The 21,760-nt window shown below is 42.1% G+C and overlaps 1 protein-coding gene across 4 annotated transcripts in view; it reads left to right on the top strand.

Moving 5' to 3' along the window:
- Nucleotides 1-21,760, top strand: part of fndc1 (fibronectin type III domain containing 1) — a 39,665-nt gene that overhangs the window by 5,353 nt on the left and 12,552 nt on the right. For 3 of the 4 annotated variants that reach the window (XM_061811835.1, XM_061811833.1, XM_061811836.1), the window contains 15 exons: nucleotides 931-1,125; nucleotides 3,943-4,011; nucleotides 7,651-7,902; nucleotides 8,078-8,173; nucleotides 8,258-8,375; nucleotides 8,456-8,643; nucleotides 8,848-8,955; nucleotides 9,167-9,355; nucleotides 9,441-11,855; nucleotides 11,952-12,064; nucleotides 12,192-12,303; nucleotides 12,406-12,732; nucleotides 13,880-14,086; nucleotides 19,306-19,542; nucleotides 20,683-20,791. In XM_061811835.1, coding sequence (XP_061667819.1) covers nucleotides 931-1,125; nucleotides 3,943-4,011; nucleotides 7,651-7,902; nucleotides 8,078-8,173; nucleotides 8,258-8,375; nucleotides 8,456-8,643; nucleotides 8,848-8,955; nucleotides 9,167-9,355; nucleotides 9,441-11,855; nucleotides 11,952-12,064; nucleotides 12,192-12,303; nucleotides 12,406-12,732; nucleotides 13,880-14,086; nucleotides 19,306-19,542; nucleotides 20,683-20,791 — 4,735 coding nt within the window. Of the gene's footprint in view, nucleotides 1-930; nucleotides 1,126-3,942; nucleotides 4,012-7,650; nucleotides 7,903-8,077; nucleotides 8,174-8,257; nucleotides 8,376-8,455; nucleotides 8,644-8,847; nucleotides 8,956-9,166; nucleotides 9,356-9,440; nucleotides 11,856-11,951; nucleotides 12,065-12,191; nucleotides 12,304-12,405; nucleotides 12,733-13,879; nucleotides 14,087-19,305; nucleotides 19,543-20,682; nucleotides 20,792-21,760 lie in introns of those variants that run through there. The other variant, XM_061811837.1, reaches the window with a different exon arrangement.

Here is a 21,760-nt window from a genome sequence, read left to right as displayed (position 1 = left end):
TGAGTTTTTAAGTCCTCCCCAATGCTACAGCGCCCTAGGCTGAGGCTTCACGTTAAACTATCGATAATAAAATGACAGTATTTGTTCTGGCTTTGTGCTGATTAATGTGCCGGCGTCGACGTCGACAGCCGGAGGGCAGCCATCCATCTCAGTCAGTCGCTAGGCGCTCGCAGCTACCGCCAAAAATGAGCGCGTTGGTTCGGGGTCAACTGTGAGGGTAGACCGACAGATGTGAGGAGGAATTCTGGAGGCTCTGCCGTGTTATGACGTCAAGACAGGAAGCTCAAGGGAAGGAAAAATACATCAGAATTGAGACGCTGGACACATTATTAACAGGTGTACGGACTACAACTTTTGATTGTTCACGCTGATTGTCATCACGGGTAGGCCAGGCTCATGGTGTCAAACTCAAGGCCCGGGGGCCAGATCTGGCCCAGTGCATGATTTTATGTGGTCTGCCAAGGCAAATCATGCGTATCAATGTCCACGATTTTTGTTAAAAATCTGCATCAAAATTTCAAATCGTCATATCACAAATTAAGACGTTGCCGAAATTGCAAGAATTTTTGTGTTATCAAACATTAACAAAATTTGAAAAAGCCATTTCCCTTGATTTCTGATTCAAAATTTAGCTCATAAATTTCACGTGTAAACGTGATGAGGCCCTTAAAGATTTTTATGGCTTCGCAGTCATAAACCCTAACTACAATTTAGGGCGACAAAAGAGTTTGACACCCCTGGCTAGTAAAGGGAATTGCGGGTCAGTTACTGGGGTTAATGGGAGAGTCATTGGTATTGTGCAGCAGGTCAGCATTTGGTGTTTTTGGGCGGGGTGATGGGTGCTCTTATAAAAACCTCAAAACAGACAAATCTTTTAAAAGAGGGTTCGCTGTAAACTCAAAATGTATCTGTGCGTTATTTGCATTCCAGCGGAGAAGCCCCTGCGGACACATGACGGCAAACCGACTTCCATAGCTCGGAGCCTGAGGGAGAGCTGGGAGCCTTCTATCCACCTGGACGGGAGACCGGTGGAGCGCTTCGTGGCCGGCTCCAACAAGCCAATGCGGACTCATCGCTACACCAGAGTGGGCAAGGAGAGCCGTTCTCCCTTAGTGGAGCATGTAGGTAAGACAGAGTCAACGTCATCAACAAGAGATGTACTAGATCCAGTTGGGGATTTTGCATAGCGATTTCTTGTACGGCAATCCTAGAACTTTTTATGGGCTTCAAAAAGAGGACATTAGTTTCAGGTATTAAATCAAAACAAGACAGGACCTGTTGTGACTTTACGACGTGGGATTACTGCGTTGACACTGGGGCCTGCTTTTGTCATGGTTCTATTTTCTTGCGCTGTAATTGGACCGTGACGAGAGCCTGACCACATCCTACGAGTTTAGATCACTTGCATGAGGGCCACCCTACAAGAAAAAAAAACGGAATATATATATATCACCCTGGTGGCACCGTGGATCAGCTGGGAAAGCGTTGGCCTCACAGTTCTGAGGTCCCGGCTTCGATCCTGGCCCCATCTGTGTGGAGTTTACATGTTCTCCCTGTGCCTGGATGGGTTTTCTCCAGGTACTCCGATTTCCTCCCACATCCCAAAAACGTACAACATTAATTGGACACTCTAAATTGCCCATAGGTTTGATTGTGAGTGTGGCTGTTTTTCTCAGTGTGCCCTGCGATTGGCTGGCAACCAGTTCAGCGTGTACCCCGCCTCCTGCCCATTGAGAGCTGGGATAGGCTCCAGCACTCCCCGCAACTCTCATGGGGATAAGCGGCAAAGAAAACGAATGGATGGATATATATAACCCTATAGAAAGATGCCATTACAATAAAAATAATAATTGCATGAAAAAAAGTAGTAATGTCACAAGATTAGTTGGAACAGTACAAGACAAAAGTAAAAATAAATGATGTGATCCTAAGAGAAAATCGTGTTATTTCTCATGTACAATCGCAAAAAAATTCTTACTGTTACGACTGTAAAATAATATCTCATAATGATAGGAACAGTTGTCACTTTACTCCAGAAAACGTTGACAATTCAGAAGTAATTTTAAAACAAGACAATTGTACCTTTGCAAGTTATTAGAATGAAGTTGAGATATTTCACAAAATCGTAGGAAGTTATGACAATACCATAATTTGACTAAAATTATAATATTACTGGTATAATTTGGTTATATTATTATTATTATATTAATTATGTTTGTATGTAAAATTTCCCCCTCCCCCACAAACACAATTTACTCCTGTACTTTTATGACTTTGTTTTCATTCATCCATCCATCCGTTTTTGAGCCGCTTATCCTAACAAGGGTCGAGGCTATCCCAGTTGTCATCAGGCAGGATGCGGGGTACACCTTGAACCTGTTGCTAGCCAATTGCAGGGCACATAGAAACAAACAAGCATTCAGACTCACAACCACACGTAAGAGCTGTTTCCAGTCTCCAATGAATGCATGTTTTGGGGACGTGGGAGGAAACCGGAATGCCCGGAGAAAACCCACGTAGGCACGGGGAGAACATGCAAACTCAACACAGGCAGGTCAGGGATTGAACCAGGTACCTCAGAACTGTGAGGCCAACGCTCTACAGCTGATCCACCATGCCGCCACTTTGTTTCCATATTCAGTGAAATATCTTAACTTCGTTTTCGCTTTCAAACCATACACAGCCTTGTTCATAATGGCTAAAAGAAAAGCAGTTTTCTTTGAGTTTACATATCCTGCGTGCATTGTAAATAGCGTTGCCATCTGTAAAGTTCTGTCTGTCTGGAGTCGTGCCTTTCATAAAAAAAGAAGAAAAGTCCTCGCAGATCGTGTTATTTCTTCGGCAAGTGTCGTAAATAACGCGCGCAGCTAACCTTTGCATCATAAATGTGTCTGGCCAGCTGCTGTTGGGACCATCAAAAGCAGATTTGCTTTATTCGGGAGCGACGGCGGCATTTGGAGAGGTGGAGTGGAATAGAATTGAGGAAAATAAAACCCTTTTTAAAGGGAAAGATGTGATGAATAACTAGAACAAAGAGTTCGTTCAGGAAAAGGAAACTAAGTGACGACACACAAAAATTTAAACGTCACGGCATCAAAACCTAATGCTATGTGAGCTCCGTCACAAATTCCATCATTACAAAGCTCATACTGTTCAGTTTTGAAAAGCTCGTCAGTCAATCACACATTCAATTTTGAAGTCAGCAATTTTCATTTCTGTGTGCACGTGGTACCTATTTCTGAATTGATTACGTTATTGTATTGCATTTACCGTATTTTCCACACTATATGGCGCACCTAAAAGCTTTTAATTTCCTCAAAAGCTGATGGTGCGCCATATGTATGGATCAATATTGAGCCTTTAGTGCAGCTCCATCTAATAGATGCATAACGTAACCCCAACCTCTACTGTAGCATTTATTCTAGGCGCCTTATAATGCGGTGCGCCTTACATATGAAAAAAAATTATAATATCGGCCATGCATTGAAGGTCCGCCTTATAATGCGGTGTGCCTTATAGTGCGGAAAATACAGTACGTACATACAGCAAACCTGTTATTTAATATAAATATGCAATAAACTATGAATCCAGCACACTTTAATATCATTTCAAATTCATCTTATAATGTTACCCAGATATGGGCATGTACAGGTATATCCACTAAAGTTTCTCTGTACCTTCCACTCACAACCCAGGCTAAACTGACTGTAGCTCCCCCCCGCCTCTCCATTCAAAGATGTTAGTCTCAGTCGAGATTCAGCGCATCTTCCTTGACACGATTGGTACTTTTGGTGCTCCATTGAAGCATCTTGGAGCACAAACGAGAGAAAGAGCACAAAATGATGTTTGTTTGTTTTTTAAACATGAATAGGTTAAGTTATGAATAGTAAACAGGTGGTGGTTTACTGTCCATAATTTTTATTTTATTTTTTTTATTTTTAGATCCCGAATGGGTAAAACTTGATGGCTTTGCTGTGCTAAGCAGCGCCCCTGTCAGCAACACATCAACAGGTAACACCTGCCAACCAGCCATAATATCTAAAGGCCAGATTTTTGAAAGAGCTCTTACAGTGGAACTCATTAGATCAGCGATTCAAAACCACGGGTAAATGATGCATCACCAGGCGTGACATGGGAAATGATTTAATTTCATTTAATTGGTCTAAAAAATATTTACCCTAGGTAATGTGTCTGTCAGTGACATTTAGTGACAGGCAGAACAATTAAACAATCTTCCGCTAGAGAGCAGAAGATAGAGAGAAACTGTGTACTTACCTGCAGCAATTCAGAGCAAGTCATGTTCTCTTGTGAGTATAGAGCTCGTGCACTTGACCTCACCATTTTCACGGCGCCATATTGCCGGTCAAAAAGAGCTGCTCGACAGTGTGTGGGACATTGAACCGGAGCAGAATATTCACAACGCCCGAGACTTGATGTGCTGTTGGTTGTTACAATAGACGAGACAGATATTCAAAGAGATCGTTCTATGGAATACCATCTGAAAAGACCAGAAAAGATCAATGGATTTCAGCAATTAAACATGATGAATGGTTCCCAACCAAATGCACACAACTGTGTAGCAATCACTTCACTTCAGGAAGGAATAATTCTTCTCAATCTCAAATGACCAAGAATAATTTATAATGCCAAGTTGGCTCATTTGAGAACAATGTGTTAAAAAAAAAAAAGACACGAAGCGTGTTGCAGGCACACGTTAATCTTCGATAAACCCCTTTCCTTTTTTTTTCTTATAGGCATTGTTCTCAACTGAGTCCAATGCATATTTAAAAAAAGAAAATAAACTGTCAGTCACACAGAGGTTTACCGAAGTTTAACGTGTGGCCGCAACGCGCTTCCATGTATGGGGACTGAAGCCTATTCCAGTGGTTTATTTTCTTTTTTTAAATACGCATTAGACTCATTTGAGAACAATGCATATTTTTTTTTTTTTAAAAAGTCTAACGGAGAAATTTACCAAAGTTTAGCGTGTGGCTGCAACACGCTTCAATCATAGTTAATGAATGCGAGTTTGTGTAAAACCAGGGGTCACTTATTTAAATATTGGTATTTGTATTGAAAAAATCTGAGTGGCTCCATCACTATGTGGGATTTATTCTTCATTAAGAACAGATCCAGCAATGAAGTATTTGTACGCATCCAGACTTTTCTACGCTTTCAAAGTCTTCCACGTAAATCTCGACGACTTACTCATCAGATCCACGTGTAGATCCAGTTGTCCAAGACAAGCGGAAGCGACGTAATAGTCCATTTTCTTATCGGCGAAAACATCGACTTCGGCATTAAATATGGATCCTCTATGCCCAGTGTTTCTCATTTTTCCACGCACCTTCGTTTATTATCACCTTCTAAATGTTTAACAATATCAGACAAAACTCTGGGTGTCGTGCTATAAGACGTATTTTGTGCCGACTTAGCATTGAAGAATGGTTTGTTTGACCGACCCTTCCAGCCAGTCACGTGATTTGATGACGTAGGTGCACGAGCTCTATGTTCATTTTTCATGCTCACAAAGTTCACTTGTGAGAAAAATGAGATGAGAAAGCATTATGGAAGTACATATGCTTTTTTTGAAATTTTTGTTTGGTCGGTTGCGGTGAGATTTTTCTAGTCTAATATTGTATTTGGAAAATACTGCATTAGATCCTGTACCTTGTGCAATTTATATTGTTCCCAGTCAGCATATGTGCTAATATGACAATAACACGGTACCAAAAACAAGCAAGTAAAATACTGCACCACCACATCTGGACTACTTCTTCACCTGTCTTCAATCAAGTGTGCAGCACACAAAATCACAACAAGCCCATTCCCAGACAACTCCTGCCCGAAGAGGTTGAGCATCAAATTACTTTCCCACTGTGTCCTCCGTCAGGCCACCACCTTCCCGCATGTCTTTTGTTATCCACTATCTCCTCTTTAACACCTTCACGCCATCCACCCGCTCCTCCACTTGAACCAACCTTCACCCCGTTTTTCCTCCCTTCAGCTTTAGACAGCTCAGTTATCTGACTGTGTGTCCTCCACCACTGTTGCCATTTCCCTTTCATGCGCCCACAAACTAATAATAAAGAAAAGTCTTCTTTGATACAGTATCCATTTCTACACTTTGGTCCACTTGTGAAGCTCCACTCTTACCGCTTCCTGGAAACAGACGGAAAGAGCAACGTGGAATCATCGGTTTAGTGGTGGGCAACCTGTGCCAAACTATGCACTCGGACTGTTTCTTAGTGAGGCTTGGATCGGGTGCGGTTTGTAGAAACTTACCAAAAGCAGAGTTTGTCTGATCAAGACCAAATGGGGTTATTTATACTTCGATTTAAGGAGGAATTTGCGGAGCGACTGAGGTTTGGATGCTTGAATACACTGTACTGTCTAGCTCACTCACAGAGGAAGACAGTAGATCATTTATGAACTACAATAGCTCAGACTTGTCAGCTTTCACTAGTGTTTGCTGACAAGTTAGCTGACGCGAATAGGCGTAGTTAATCACTTGGTTGACACATAATTCCTGAGTGATACAAAGTTGAAGGCCGCCCTTCCGCAGTGATGTCTTTCTCAAAACCTGCTGTAAAGAGAGAGGTTGATGACTAGCATGAACTATTTCAGGAAAAGTGGCAGACATACTTTTTCATTTTACCACAAGGGCACTCAGATATGTTGCACTCTGTATGCACAGAGAAAGTTGTGGTGCACAAGGAATATAACACCAGACATCGCTACTCATGTAGACATGCTGAGGCGCATGCAAAATACCAGGGGAGCTAAGAGAGAGGACTGGGTTGCCCATCACAGGTTTGCAGACTTTAAGTCCCACAGCCAAGTTTCACATTTTTTTTTGCTGATTCCTTCTTCAAAGTCTAACATTCATCCTCTCGTACTTCAAATGGAGCTCACAGAACTGCAGTGTAGTTATGAACTCAAAGTCGAGTTCAGGCAAGTGGATTGAAAAGCAGACAAGCACGGACAATTTTTGAGAAATTTGCCCCCCACCGCCCCTCTATTTAGCAGGATCTTCAAGCGGACCATGTGCTCTTTTCGGAGCACATCTGTGTGGGAAAAACTCGTCTCCGCTATGAACTTCAATAAGTCAAAGTACTGGTTCAAACTCGCTGATAACCATCTTCAAGACATCTTGAGGGTCTCCAATGTGGCTCAGCTGTGTGAAATGAAGCAATAAGTTCTGAAGAACAGTTCATGTTCTGAACCACTCACTCATGTTCTTAAGAACCGTTCATGTTGTAAATATTTTAATAAAGATGACAAAAGAATATTGGATCACATTTTTCCCCCTTAAAACCTTAAACGCGGCCCATACTTTACCTCCAGCGGCACCCTGCTGAGTTTGAGACTTGTATACAACATACTGAAGTCAAAATGTGTTACAGACAATAAATAGTTTCATGGAAATGCAAAACTCTTAATAGACTTCTTCTTTCCTTTATGCATTTCTAGTACCTCAGCATATGACTGCTCTGCTTCCAACCTGATTACGAAGTACAGCATACTGTTTATCTTTGAATATGTGCATTTAAAAAAAAATAATAATCCTTAGATGTTTTTGGTGAACATATTTTCCAAGTATTACAAAGTCAAAAAGCACTCTAGAAATATCTATTTTTCCTGTCACAGGTCCAATCAGGTCAACATATCCCGCGGCCAGAAATCAGACAGCTCTGAAACGTGCGGCCAGGGTGAACAGAACAGCTCACCGTCCAAGTGTCTCTAGCTCCAGGACGTACAGGAGGAGGGCCCCTCAGTCCTCCACCGGTCCCCGGCCCCCCGTGAGAGGCTTCTTCACGAGAACAACTTCGCTGGAGAGAAGAGACCAACACCACTTCAAGCCTCAATCTGACCAGAGGAACCGTAATTCGCACAAATTAAGTAAGACAACTCAACTATTACTTCATAGACTGAGCATGAGGTTAAGGTTAACTAAGGGACTTAGCTACATGTAGAATACAGAGAGAGGACTATAATGAGTGCAATTTTGTTTGATCAATCTTTAGTGTCATTAGTGTAAACCCTGGCCGTGCCTGGTATCCCTCTCTATTCATAGCATCTGAGTCCGTTCATGTGGTGTCACTGCAGGCACAGAAACCCCAGGGCCAGAGCGCTCCTGCAAACCGTGCGGCAACCAAAATGACCACCCCAGGTACAATACGTTGCGGTTGTTGTGATAAAATTGGTCATTATTGTCATCGTAGTGATTTCAATACATTTTTCAAATGCTCTTCAGAACCACCTGAATATGAGGCTAAGGACATCAGTGTCAGAGTCATGTCTCCAAAGTCAGTCCTCATCACCTGGCTTGACCCCGCTGTGGAAATGGGGAAGATCGAGTCTAGTGAATTGAGGTAGGGAAAAAGCAAATAACAAAACTCTATAATTAAATGTTACCTATTAGTACTAAAGTTCTCTGTTGGTCTCATCATAGATCCTATACAGTAAGGTACAGGGAGAAGGGGGAGTCGGCACGTTGGGAGTACAAAGAGAGCTCCCAGAAGAGACTGATGGTGGACACCCTGTCTGCAGATAGCATGTATGAGTTTGCCGTCAGAATCACTCAAGGAGAAAACGATGGCAAGTGGAGCGTGTCTGTCTTTCAGAGGACACCTGAATCAGGTAGGACCATATACGCTGACATGTCAGCGTTTACTTCCTACTGTAGCTCCTAATTGAGTTCTCTGTCGGCTTCCATCCATGATCTAAAACAAATTGTTACAATCTATGGCAGCAACAGGTTTCTAAGCAACATTAGAAAAACATTTTTTTCTGTCACTTTTGTTTCTCATTATTTGCTGATCTGTTCTTACCATCACTTTCAAGCACCAACTGGGCCACCAGAGAACTTTGAAGTCAAACCTCTACGAGGGAAAGGGACTGCTGTGACAGCCACGTGGGATCCTCCTGAAGAAACCAATGGGAGGATACGAGGTATCATAAAATGGACGTAATTTTTCATTAATCCCATATCAGTTTTGGATTCCCTATACTTCAAATTCCCATGAGCACATGCATTTGGACAACACTAATGCACTTCCCAGTAATTGGACCAAGGTCTCAAGAATATGACGATTTCACAACTCTTGTTGTGCCAGTGGTCTTTGACTGTACAATTACAATGTCTCTCTTCTCCTCGTCACAGAGTACATCCTGTCTTATGCTCCTGCACTGAAGCCATTTGGAATGAAAAGTGTGACGTACCGAGGCACCACAACCTCGGCTACCATAGATGGTCTAATGCCTGGAGATCGGTACATCTTCAAAATCAAAGCCACCAACAGAAGGGGACAGGGGCCGCTAAGCAAGGCATTCAGTGTTGTCATGCCAGGATGTAAGAATGACTTAGTGTGTACAAGTACATGTGTGAAAACTGCATACACCTTCAATCTAAGAAAATTTGCTTTTTCCGTTGCCAGCTAGCAGTGCTGTTTCACCGTTCTCAAGAAACAAGGACAGTCAGAGGACAAGCTACAAGCCTTCCAAAGATGATGATAGCCATGACAAATCAGAGCTCAAGTCAACAGAGGCGCCAGAGGAACCAACTCGAGCCAATAAACCGCACAACTCTGCACCTGTCAGTAGAAGAGATCGCCCACTTTCTCAGACACGTTCCTATCACAGCATCTTCTCCTCGGTGAGAGGCTCAGTCAGAAAGGGATCAAACAAAGGCAGAAGCTCAGCTAGAGAAGATGAAAATAATGATGATTATGATGATGATGATGATGATAATGAGAGAATTCCAACAACCTCCTCTCCAGGAGAAGATGCGACAACCGTAGCGTATGAACCTGAGACAAAAAAACCTTATAATGATGTTTCCCCTGAATCTGAGGACACTATTTATAGTGAAGGGGGTGAGCCTCCAACTCCTGAGACACCCAGCCTCAAAGTTTTTACATTCTCCCCAACTAAACCAACATCTGTTTACACCCAGCAACGAAAGCCCATAAAGCTGAGGGTCCATCAAAAAGGAGGTGCCCAGACGTCCTCCTCATCAACCACCGATTCATCCTTGTCTGTTTTTTCTCCAAAATCATCCTCCTTGCCTTCATCCACAGCATTGCGTATTACACAGTCAGAGGACAAAGGAAAGGATATACCCTCTACACACCTACAGAGCAAAGACAAGTTCAATAAACACAGTATAGTATATAACAAACCTACCACTCCAGTTATAAAGGACAAGAATCCACAGCCCCAGAAAGAGAGCACAGCTGCGGGATCGGCATCATCTAGGCGGACCAATGGATCTGGGCTTGGTGCAAGATACGGTTATGGCCGAAGGAACGTAGGAATGCCTTTTAGGGGTAATTCAACCAGAACGCTGAACGGTTACAAACTGGGCATAACTTCACTGACACGTCTGCCAAGCAGAACTCACACATCGCAGTCCAACTTACCAGACCAGCAAACTGCAAATACCTTCAACGAAGCTACAGTCGGTTCCACTTCGGTAGGAAAGATCGACGATGAAACAATATCTGAACCATCTACTTCTGAGAACTCACAAATCAAATCAAATAGTGCTGTCGCTTCAGATACAAACACCAGAAACAAGTATCCTTCCATATCAGAAACCAGCTCACGACACCAACTGTCAACTTCAAACAGAGGATCACAAACCTCTTCGCATAACACACATAAGTCAAATACATCTCTGGAACGCGCCACAGCAAACGGAGGAGTACATCACCAAAGCAATTTCAAGAACACAGAAGTAACCAAAATTGAAGAACCTACTTCTAGTTACAAAGAAGATCCCACAGAGGAAGAGAAAAAGGAAAAGGGGGAGAGTGTCTCTGACAAAACAACTTACTCTCGTTCTCATGTGGAAAGATTTAAGTTCCCAAGCAGGTCTGGTTCAGGAACACGGCTGTCGTTCTCCAGAAATGGAGGCAGGACTCCTTGGAACAGGGTCTTATCCTCGACAGGGGTAGGCAAACCCATTTCACGAGGAACAGGCACTAGTGATTCAGTAGCCACAGGTTCTGCAGGAGTGTCCGGGATACAGGAAACTAATGAAAGTCAAACTGCTACTTCATCACGTGACTCACTAAAAATTTACGAGACAGGGAGGAATTCTTTTAAACCATTAGTGACGCATAAAAATTCAGACAATCGGGACTTAAGACATCCAACTCCGCTGTCTCCTTCATCCTCTTCAAACTTTGACAATCGTGATTCTATTAATACAAAATTAACTGCGCCCATCCACACAGAGACATCTAATGACAATGAAAATAACAAATATGATGAAGTCGACCCTGATACGACTCGTGGAGAAAACAGTGAGCTCCATAAAAACGTTGCAGAACCCACAGTGGACCAAAACAATCCAGCCATAACACCAACTGAAAGCCACAGGAACACCGAGGACAATGAGAGTGTAGCTACAATAGACGTCCCCACAAGGACTATCTCGAAGTCTGGGGTCCCTCCATCTTACCGCCGCCCCACTAATGGCGTGAATGGGAGAATACGCTCTCCTCATCTTGCAACCAGACAGTTTGGTGGATACAGGCTTCCCACCAGAACACAATCTTCACACAACTCTAGAATTGGCTCTTCAACATCTTCTGATTTATCTTCAACATCTGCCCACTCCTCGTCATCAAATATACTCAGACCAGTGTTGACATCAGACCGCAATGTCAGCAGAATCTCTACTCCAACAAGAACTGGGGGACTCACAGAGGGTAGAACGCATTCTATATCTTTGTTGCCGTCTTCATCTAGAGACAGCTTTAGAGGCCAGGGTGGCAGAAGTCGTTATCCCGTCCTCAGAGGGAAAGCACCCATTGGAGGAGCTCTTAAACCTGCCTATGGAAATGGTAAAGTCAAATGGTAAAATGCATGGAACAGTAGGATACGTCATCTGGTAAGCTCTCGAGTGAGATGATGACTATGTAAATCTTGTACTTCTTTAGGCCAAAACGGACAACCAAATCCGACAGCAAAGGATAAAGAGTCCTCGGCGACTCATGGAATGAATAAGGCTGTTGGTCAAAGGCTAATTACTGGTCCTGACGGAAACAAATGGGTAAAATTCACTGACTTGAAATGATATTCATGATTATAATGATGAAAGTGTAACATTATCAAGTGTTGGCAGAGTCACATGTAGGACTGTCGTTAGGGCACCACCATTTATATTTTGATTCATTTAGTTGGTAGATTTGGAGTTGGGGATTCTTATGAACCAGGATGGGAAAGTCCTTCAGGATTCCCAGGGCCAACCCAAAAGAGTTGTGCTTGGCGAGGATGGACGCACCATTTTCGGTAACACCTTTTTAGCTGTACAGTTTGCTTTATCAGTGGTTTTAGAGCACCATCTTCAGTTTCAGTTCATGATAACTGCTTGACTTCATATTTAATCACCAGACCATTTGGGAAGCCCCCTGCTGAACCAGGAAGGCATGGCTTTGTTCGGTCACAGCCGAGACAGTAGCCCAGTAATCAATCCTAAAGAGAAGATCCTTATGGTCGGAGGGAAACCCCTGCTTGGCTTGGACTTGCCTCACCTCAGGACCACCACAACAACCACCACAAGAGCTCCCACCACTACCCCGGAACCCACCACCACAGAATGGACTACAGAGGAGTCAACCACTGAATACCCTACATGTCCACCAGGCACCTTCTCTAAAATTGATGAATATGGGGATCCAGTGCTTGATGCAGATGGAATATTAGATTGTTACTCAGAAGGTGAGTTTTTGAAACACTAAGTACGATAGACACTTACTTATTCAATCTAAATCAGGGGTCTCAAACTCGGTTTTCTCACGGGCCACATTGTAGTTCCAGTTTCCCTCAGAGGGCCGTTATGACTGTGAAACAATACAAATACTCTATTGTGTCATTGTATTTTTATCATCAATTTATTATCTAGTTTTGGAATCAGAAATCAAGGGTAATCTGTTTTTCAACTATTCATGTTTGGTAACACAAAAATGATTGTAATATCTCAACTTAATCATTTATGATTCATGACCATTTGAAGTTTTTGCACAGATTTTTACAAGAATAATTGAAATTGACAGTCTAGACTTGGCTTCACAGGCCAGTTAAAATCATGTGACGGGCCGGATCTGGCCCCCGGGCCTTGGGTTTGACACCTGTGGTTGATTTCGCATGGTATAGATCACATTGTTGCGTGATTGCTGCTTTGCTTACAGTCCCTGTCTCTCTATTGTCATGTGATCTTGATATTTGTTCTCCTTTCCTGTATTTGATTAATTTGGTCTTGAGTTAGGGTTTTGGACATGGCCGGATAAACTGAGCCAAGCACAAGTTGCTTTGGCAGATGTGAGCCTCTGGCTGTCACATTTTCGCTGCAGGTGTTTGGCCGTCTGAATAACTATGTTGCACCACGGACAGTATTTGATATTTCCCCTCCGTTACTATTGGTTTTGCTTTTAAGATTATAAGATGTAGTTCCACTGTACAATTTGAAGACTGTTGCAATGACTTCAGGCCAAAATATACTGGTACTCCATGACAAGAAGCGAAAGAAATATGAGCTAATTGAAACCTGGTGACAAACCCCCATGCCCTACATTTTTCATCCTAAAATGAGTTTTTTGACTAGTCCCCTATTTGCATACATGCATACACACATGTGAGCAAAAACACTAAAAATGTGGGCAGCAATAACCATTACACATGAATAACAATTGCTTAGGTTTAAGAAAATGCAGTCTGTTTGAAATGATCTCATACAGCTGCCTGCTAATGACTCCATTGTGTTTTACATACTTCATTGTGGACATTACAAAGGATTCCTGATCCAGTCTGTTACTGAGATTGATATAAATCTTTCCTGCCTCATGCTCATTACCACTTTTGTTGCTAGATGAGTTTTTGCTCCAGACTACCTTGCCACCACCGACAACAACGACACCGCCGACGACTACAACCACCACCACAACCACAACTGCCGCCACTACGACGACCACCACCACCACCACCACCACCATAGAACTGCCAACTCCAGACACCAGACCCTCTGGCAGAGGTCCTTTATCAGAGTTTGACGACAGTGGGAAGAGGCGATTTACAGGTAAATCACAGTAAGACACCTATTTGATGCAAGTAAAAGTGTTAGGTATCCAATTGTTTAACACCCAATTCTTCCCTGTAGTACTCCTAATACAACTATTTTAGATTATCATCCCTGTTTAGAGGTACTTACGGTACTCCTTATTCAAAAACTGAAGTTCTCAATGATCTATTTGTGAATAGTGTATTTAGGACACAGGTGATCCCTGTTATTTGTCGGGAATAAGGACCAAGACCTGCTACAAAGAGACAAAAAAATGACTACATTGGAATATGCCTAAAATAATAATTTAAACAATAAATGTACCACAAAATATGATCTCAAAACAACTTTCAAAATTAGATTACAACATGACCCTTAATAGCAAAGGGCTTATACGTGATTTTTTTTTTTTAAAGCTTACCAGAAATGGGCGTTTATATGGACAAGTGACAAAGACTCTTGGGAACTTTCAGGAACAACCCGGGCTAAACTCCACCTATGCTGTAAGCAGAGGTGTCAAACTCTGGCCCGCGGGCCAAATTTTGCACACGGTGTAATTATATATGGCCCGTGAGGCAATTTCAAATTAATATTAGAGCTGGCCCGCTGGTATTACAAGTAATACACTCTTGTTTGGTTCCATATTAAAATGTTCAATTGTTCAATTTTGGCCCGTGGCTTTGTTCAATTTAAAATTTTGGCCCACTGTAAATTTGAGTTTCACATCCCTGGCTTACAGTGATTTGTTTCTCTCTCGAGATGTATTACTGTACTTCGACAAGCTAACCTGACACTAATTAGTGGTTTCAGGGATCTGGTACCATCATGTGGTATCTTAGAGTTTTATGGAAAGACCACAAATCCACCAATGTCAGCGACTAGCTGAGCATAGTTTCCGCAGAGAAAAAAGTAAATAGTTGAGTTTTGCGGATGGCGGACTACGTATGATATATATACAGTGCATCTAAAAATGTGACTGGATGCACAGTGGCATTTTGAAAGTTGTAAAAGTAAAACAAAGCAAAAACTTAACAGTCATGCCTCATTTAAAATGTCTCAATCTAATCGGATCATCACCAGTAAAAGCTGCTTAGGGCCTATTTAACCTCCTGTGTCATTTAAAAAAAAAAAACTGTTATTACATGCTTACTCACTTACTCTAATTCCTTTTTGCCTCAATTGGTTGCAAAAACATGAAAAAAATGTTATCTTGGCAGACACGAAAACAACACCTACTGGACTCCAGCTAGCTGGAAACCACATTATGTTGAAAGTCTGTGATCATGTTTCTTTGTTTAGCTATAGTTGTCTTTAACACTAAAAAGCCATAAAACTCCTCATAAATAATTTCTCTTTGAGAAGCAACATTGTCTATCCTTTTAACTTGTCTCGAATGCAAAGAATACATTGCAGAATACAGTTCATAAAGGAACTGTAAACTGTTTTTACACCTCAACCAAAACTCTGAACAAAATGTAACCTAACGATTCATTAAAACAATAAAATCCAGCCAGATGAGTGCTGATCTAAATAACATCAGCCGTTTTTATGTCTCTTGGAGCAATCAAAACATGAAAACTACAATATGCTGGCACAATCATTGTAATTTATCAACCTGAGCGCCGACCTAAAACAAGGCAAAAGACTTTCATCACCACAACACTGATCTGAGGTAGTTCTTTTATTTTTTTTCCTGTTGTGTTCTCACCTGATTCCTGCTGTTGTTGTTTCTGTTTTGAGGACCCAAGTTAGGATAAATAATGGCACACATATAGAACAGACTTGGGTTATCAACATTTTTGAGCGCGAAGGGCTCGGAGTTTGGTATACGCATCAGAGATAACACATTTGTTTAAATTACCTTTGTAAAGGAAATACCATTTGGTACATATGTACGCCACAGTTGTGTAAAAGCCGCAAGTGCCCTCATTGAAACCCACATTGAGACACAAGATATTTACAAAGAAAGACGGTACACAGAAAGAGTTTAACGCTAGCGCCTCCGCGCTAACAGGGCTGGTTTAAAAAAAATAAATAAATAAAAAATCCCAGTAAAAATCACTTAGACACGGCAGTAACAGGGCCGGACCGGTAAAAGTCACTTCCTCAGCACATATATTCCACCAGTCTCACTCTTACCTTTTCCGCTCGAGTGCCCCCCTTGCGGCCATTAAAAGCAATGCACAAATTAGCAGCATCACCACATAAGCCACAGGGTTGAAAACGTGTCAAAAAAAAAGTTTCATCTTATAGGCCGGAATTACGGTAATCATTTAACAAGGTAGGAAGAGGCCCTGTAGCTCAGTGGTTAGAGCACTGGTTTGATAAACCAGGGGTTGTGGGTTCGTATCCCACTGGGGCCTCCACTCCCTGAGAAGGGTTGCGTCAGGAAGGGCATCCGGCGTAAAAATTGTGCCAAACACATGTGCGTTCATCTGAGATGACACGCTGTGGCGACCCCGAAAGGGACAAGCCGAAAGAAACTTACTTACTTTATTTAACAAGGTAGGAAAGAGACCAATATCAAAATGCAACACGTCATTTTTTATACAGTGAATCTGTCTATGTTTTCAAATGATCGCTTCTAAAACACTACTAGGAAATCACAATGTCCCATCACGAGTGAGCTGTTTCAAGAACGGGCCTGCGGATGCCATTTTGGTGACCCCTGTAATAAACCAACATACAAGTCAAATGGTTAGGTGACTGAGCAACCCCAACAACATCAAATTATCAAAATGTTGAAGAATAATCCACAACATACATTACCCGTACAGTATTTAACAAGTAGTTTTGACCAAGTGGTTTCCAGTGTCAAGTTGCACGGCGTTTTACCTCCCCGAGGGGCAAGCTGTCAGTCCAAATCAACATGAGCGCAGTTAAGCCTTGTCCCTAGGCTATTATCTTGACGGCGGAAGTATTAAATTAAGGACACTTAATAAATATAAGGATTAAACACAATGCAGAGGGAGGCCCTATAATCTGACTTTTAAATCCTGTGAGGGGTGAACCTCGAAAAATGACACTAGCCCGACGTAAGCCAAAACTAGCATAAGACGTTCTTTGGGAAAGTTAAGAAACCTTCCTTTTGACTTGATGTTATGATGAATCATAATGAGGTAGCGGCCACGCTGTCGTTGTGGACTCTTTCGGCAAATGACATAAAGGTTTGTTTTATTCACCATTAGGGATGAAAATGTGAGATAAACAAGTGAATAAACTTTTTAATGCAACTCGCCCATTACAAAATGCTATTCTGTGTGAAAAGCCAGCTTTGCTTTTATCAGAGACTCTCAAATGCTCTTGTTTGCGCCAAAATCAACATTATTTCCTTTGGACACAGTTTATCTTGGTCAGCAATGTGTCTCACGGCACCATCTGAAAGTTATTATTCTCCCTTATTACATGCAATGATAAAAATGGGCACTGAACCGAGGAAAACTGTACAAATAATAAAACAAGTGAACGTTCTTCTCTTAAGCTGACTTTATCTCTATTTCTTCTCTTTACATCTGTGCGTCTTTCAAGTAAATCTACAACCAGACGAATATGGATCAAAAAGTCTTAAGTGATCATTCTTATCTATTACATATTGTAAATCCCCTTAACAATGGCTTCCACGTAGACAGAGCACAGTACATTATATTGAACGTGCCCGATTTCAGCTTGACGAGACAGTTTTTACGTGAACTTGGCTGCTGCGGTTTCCCAGTAATATTTCATCCGCGTTGGAGTCTCACAAGCCAAGCCAGATAGGTTTGCATCTTTAGATTACAAGTCCAGAGTCTCAGAAGGGAGGGTCTTTCACGATTTTGCAAAAAGAATGTTCGATAAACCGGACGAACTCTACTCTGGCCAGAATTCAGTAGGATTTTGTATGGAAAAACTATTGTGATTAATGGTATTTTAATTGGAAAATGTGGGTGGTTGATAGAATACGCAATTTATGATGGGTTGAGCTGGTAGCACAAACAAATGAAAAAAAAAAAAGAGAAGAACAACCTAACGCACTATGTGACAAAACAAAACAAACGTTATGTGGCTTTAAACTACAATTTTGGGGACTTTTTTTTTGCCTCACTCCGGCATTGTCGGACACCAGCAAGAAGTACTGTGGTCCTAAAGCAGGGGTGTCAAACTCATTTTTGTCGCGGGCCACATTGTAGTTAAGATTTCCCTCGGAAGGCCGTTATGGTGAAGCCATAGAAAACCTGAAATCGCCTCATCATATTCACACATGAAATTTATGAACTAGTTTTGCAATCAGAAATCAACCTTAATGGGTTTTTCCCACTATAGTTGATGTTTGGTAAACCAAAAATGCGTGCAATATCTCAATGTTAACTTTTAAACATTTAAACTTACATTTAACATTTTTGTACAGATTTTAACAAGAATCACAGATTTTGACACCGATGATTTGCCTTCGCGGGCCACATAAAATTATGTGACGGGCCAGATCTGGCCCCCCAGGCCTTGAGTTTGATATCTTTGTCCTAAAGTGTCAAAAGATTCAAAACCGGACTGGTGGAAGAGACCCAAGGAAGCCGTCAGGTCAACTTGTTGACTTGCACCAGGCTAGTTTATGATAATCTTTTCAAACATAATAGACAGTACTTAAATGAATGTAGTTTCCTGCAAAATTCTCCTGATTCTAATTCTAATTCTCCAGTGGCCCACTTTTAAATGTAAATCTATTCTGAATTATTGCAGATGACCTATTTTTGATGTTTGGCTATGCAATACGAGAGTTCTGCGATCCTCCATGCACATACATAGGGAGCTGAGAGTCTGTGGAATGTCGACACTGACACGTGGAAGACTCGGTCCGCACCGAGGGCCAATCTTCTGCAGAGGCGGGAGCCGGTCCAGGCCGCTGCGGTTCCCTCCAAATCCCAGTTACACTCGGAATTCACAGCTGTAGGTCCAGCTGGTCTCAGAAACTCAGGAAACAAAAAAAAAAGGCAAAGGAGGAGAAAACAGAAGGGTTTGTGTAGGATCACAGAAGTCAGAAATAATGAAATCTGGGATTTCTTTTTAAAATGAATGAAGAGGATCCAAAGGTGTTTTCCTGCAGTCATACAAAAAGGAAAAGTCATCAGATTTGTCCCAAAATATGAACATCAATTGAGTCAATTCCCCATGATATTTTTTTTTAACATTTTTTGGATAAACGTCAACCAATCCATTCCTGTTAAAATGTGTAGATTTTTTTTCCTTTTCTTTTCTACCAACAGCTCCGTACGTAAACTACATCCAAAAGGACCCAGGAGCGCCGTGCTCCCTGACCGAGGCTCTGGAGTACCTCCAAGTCGACGTCCTCGAAGATCTGATGAAGAACGACAGTCGCGTCACCAATCAGAAGCAGCCTCCGAAAAACAAACCCCACAATCTCACCGTGGTTGCTATGGAGGGATGCCACTCGTTTATCATCTTGGACTGGGCCCGTCCGTTGAGGGACGATATGGTTTCAGGTAAGAAATGCTGGTTTATACGTGTAATATTTCTGATGCCAGTGACAATTTATACATGTCAATCATTCCGAGAAGCACCATTGATGAGTCGGTATGATCGTATAAATCTAATAAAGTTAATAGCACAAGTTACTCACCAGAGTCCACTCACAGAAAATCACATCACTGTTTTTCTTTTGGGAGCCTCTGAGGAACAATTACTCAGTGTGTTCAGTTTCTCAGGGGAAACAAAAAGCCCGTGACGCACAAAGGCTAAAAATAACCATTTAAGATTAGGACCTTGTGTGTGAAAAGTGGTGGCCTATCAGAGGCAGCATTTAAGGAGTTGCAGCGTGTTTTATTTGGCGGACACACACGAGCTCCTGCTTGTAGTGTGGGACGGGCTCTCTTCTGATGTGTTCAACAGATCGTGTCTCCCGTGCCACATTTTGCTAGGTGGGGGGTTGGACATTGTATTTTCTTTTCCTCCGTCAAGTGTTTCCTTCCTGCTGGTGTGCACGATTTTGTTTACTTTGAACTTATAGTTTGTTGGCCAGTAACTGAATGTCGTAATCGCAGACGCAGAAATTAAAAGTTGAGCAGCTGAGCTTAATTTGTATAGGATGAAATAATACATTTTTACGCATTGAGTTAGAGGTACTCTTACCCACGATCTGTTGCAGCATTTGGGATATTTCTCTAAAGCTTTTGGGGTGGAATCAATTTCTTTTGGAATGTTTCATTCATAGTTGGGAAGACAGGAGGGTATAAAAAAAAAAGCAAAAGTGGAATATTTCCCTTTCATCCTGTCAACCGCCAGCTGTGTTGATGTGTCTCCAGTAAAAATAGAAAAATCTTCAAATCTAGCAGACGCGGTTTGATGTGCTGCCATATGCCATTTTCGTTTAGCTTTAGAGAGAATTTCTCCAAGGAGCATGACCCCCGCCCCCCAGGTCAGGTACCGGATTCAAGTGTTGAGTGCATGGCTGCATGAGTGACAAGAATATGATAACAGACCCAAGCTGGAGAAAGACCAACCAAAACAAACTTTTTGCACTGGCCGATCAACCAAGACCGATTATGGTTTAAAAATAATCTATTCAAAACTTTGTTGATAATTGAGGTTTTTCTTTTCTGTGTATGTGATGTGATATGTTAAAGGGTACATGGTGTACAGTGCTTCATATGATGACGTGCTCAACAATAGATGGTCCTCTAAGATATCCAGTGGGACTCATCTGGCTGTGGAGAATCTCAAACCCAACTCCAGGTAAGTCATAGTCACCTAGCAGTGCTTTTACTGTGCATGCCATCGAAATGAATGCTGCAGCGAAGAAAAAAGGCCTATACAATATGTTCCGTATTATCCCCTTCGCACAAAAGTCTCTTTTGTATGCCCCTCGCTGTGTTGCACGCAAGACCAGGCAAAGACTTGCCCGTGACCAGAATTCACAGAGACCAAGACTTTGGGGAGTCAAAACCGAGTGTTTAACAAGACTAGAATAAATCAAGTCCAAGACTAGACCAATACATGTGGAGACCATGAAAGGACCAAGACCATAAAAAATAATTCATAAAAACATGACAAGTTTGAAGAGTCAGAGCATTCAGTGAAAATAAGAGCTAAAGCAAACTTTAAAAGCGAAGGCTGGGAGCTGGTGGAGGAACAATTAGAAAGATGGGGGCATGCACTGGAAAGGAGAGGAATGAAGATTAGCCAAAGTAAAACTGAATATAAGTGTGTGAATGAGAGGGGTGGAGGGGGAAGAGTGAGGAGACTACAGGGAGAAGAGATAGCGAGGGTGGACGACTTCAAATACTTGGGGTCAATAATCCAGCGCAATGGTGAGTGTGGTAAGGAAGTGAAGAAATGGGTCCAAGCAGGTTGGAACAGTTGGCAGGAGGTGTCTGGTGTTCTGTGTGACAGAAGAGTCTCCGCGAGGATGAAGGGCAAAGTTTTTAAAACAGCGGTGAGGCCGGCCATTATCTACGGATTAGACACGGTGGCACTGAAGAGACAACAGGAAGCAGAACTGGAGGTGGCAGAAATGAAGATGTTGATGTTCTCGCTCAGAGTGAGCAGGTTGGATAGGATTAGAAATGAGCTCATTAGAAGGACAGCCAAAGTTGGATGTTTTGGAGACAAGGTTGGAGAGAGCAGACTTCGATGGTTTGGACATGTCCATAGGCGAGAGAGTGAGTATATTGGTAAAATGGTGCTGAGGATGGAGATTCCAGG

This window comes from Syngnathoides biaculeatus, chromosome 23, assembly GCF_019802595.1.
Source record: "Syngnathoides biaculeatus isolate LvHL_M chromosome 23, ASM1980259v1, whole genome shotgun sequence".
Taxonomy (NCBI): domain Eukaryota; kingdom Metazoa; phylum Chordata; class Actinopteri; order Syngnathiformes; family Syngnathidae; genus Syngnathoides; species Syngnathoides biaculeatus.
This window is presented reverse-complemented; position numbering and strand designations above follow the sequence as displayed.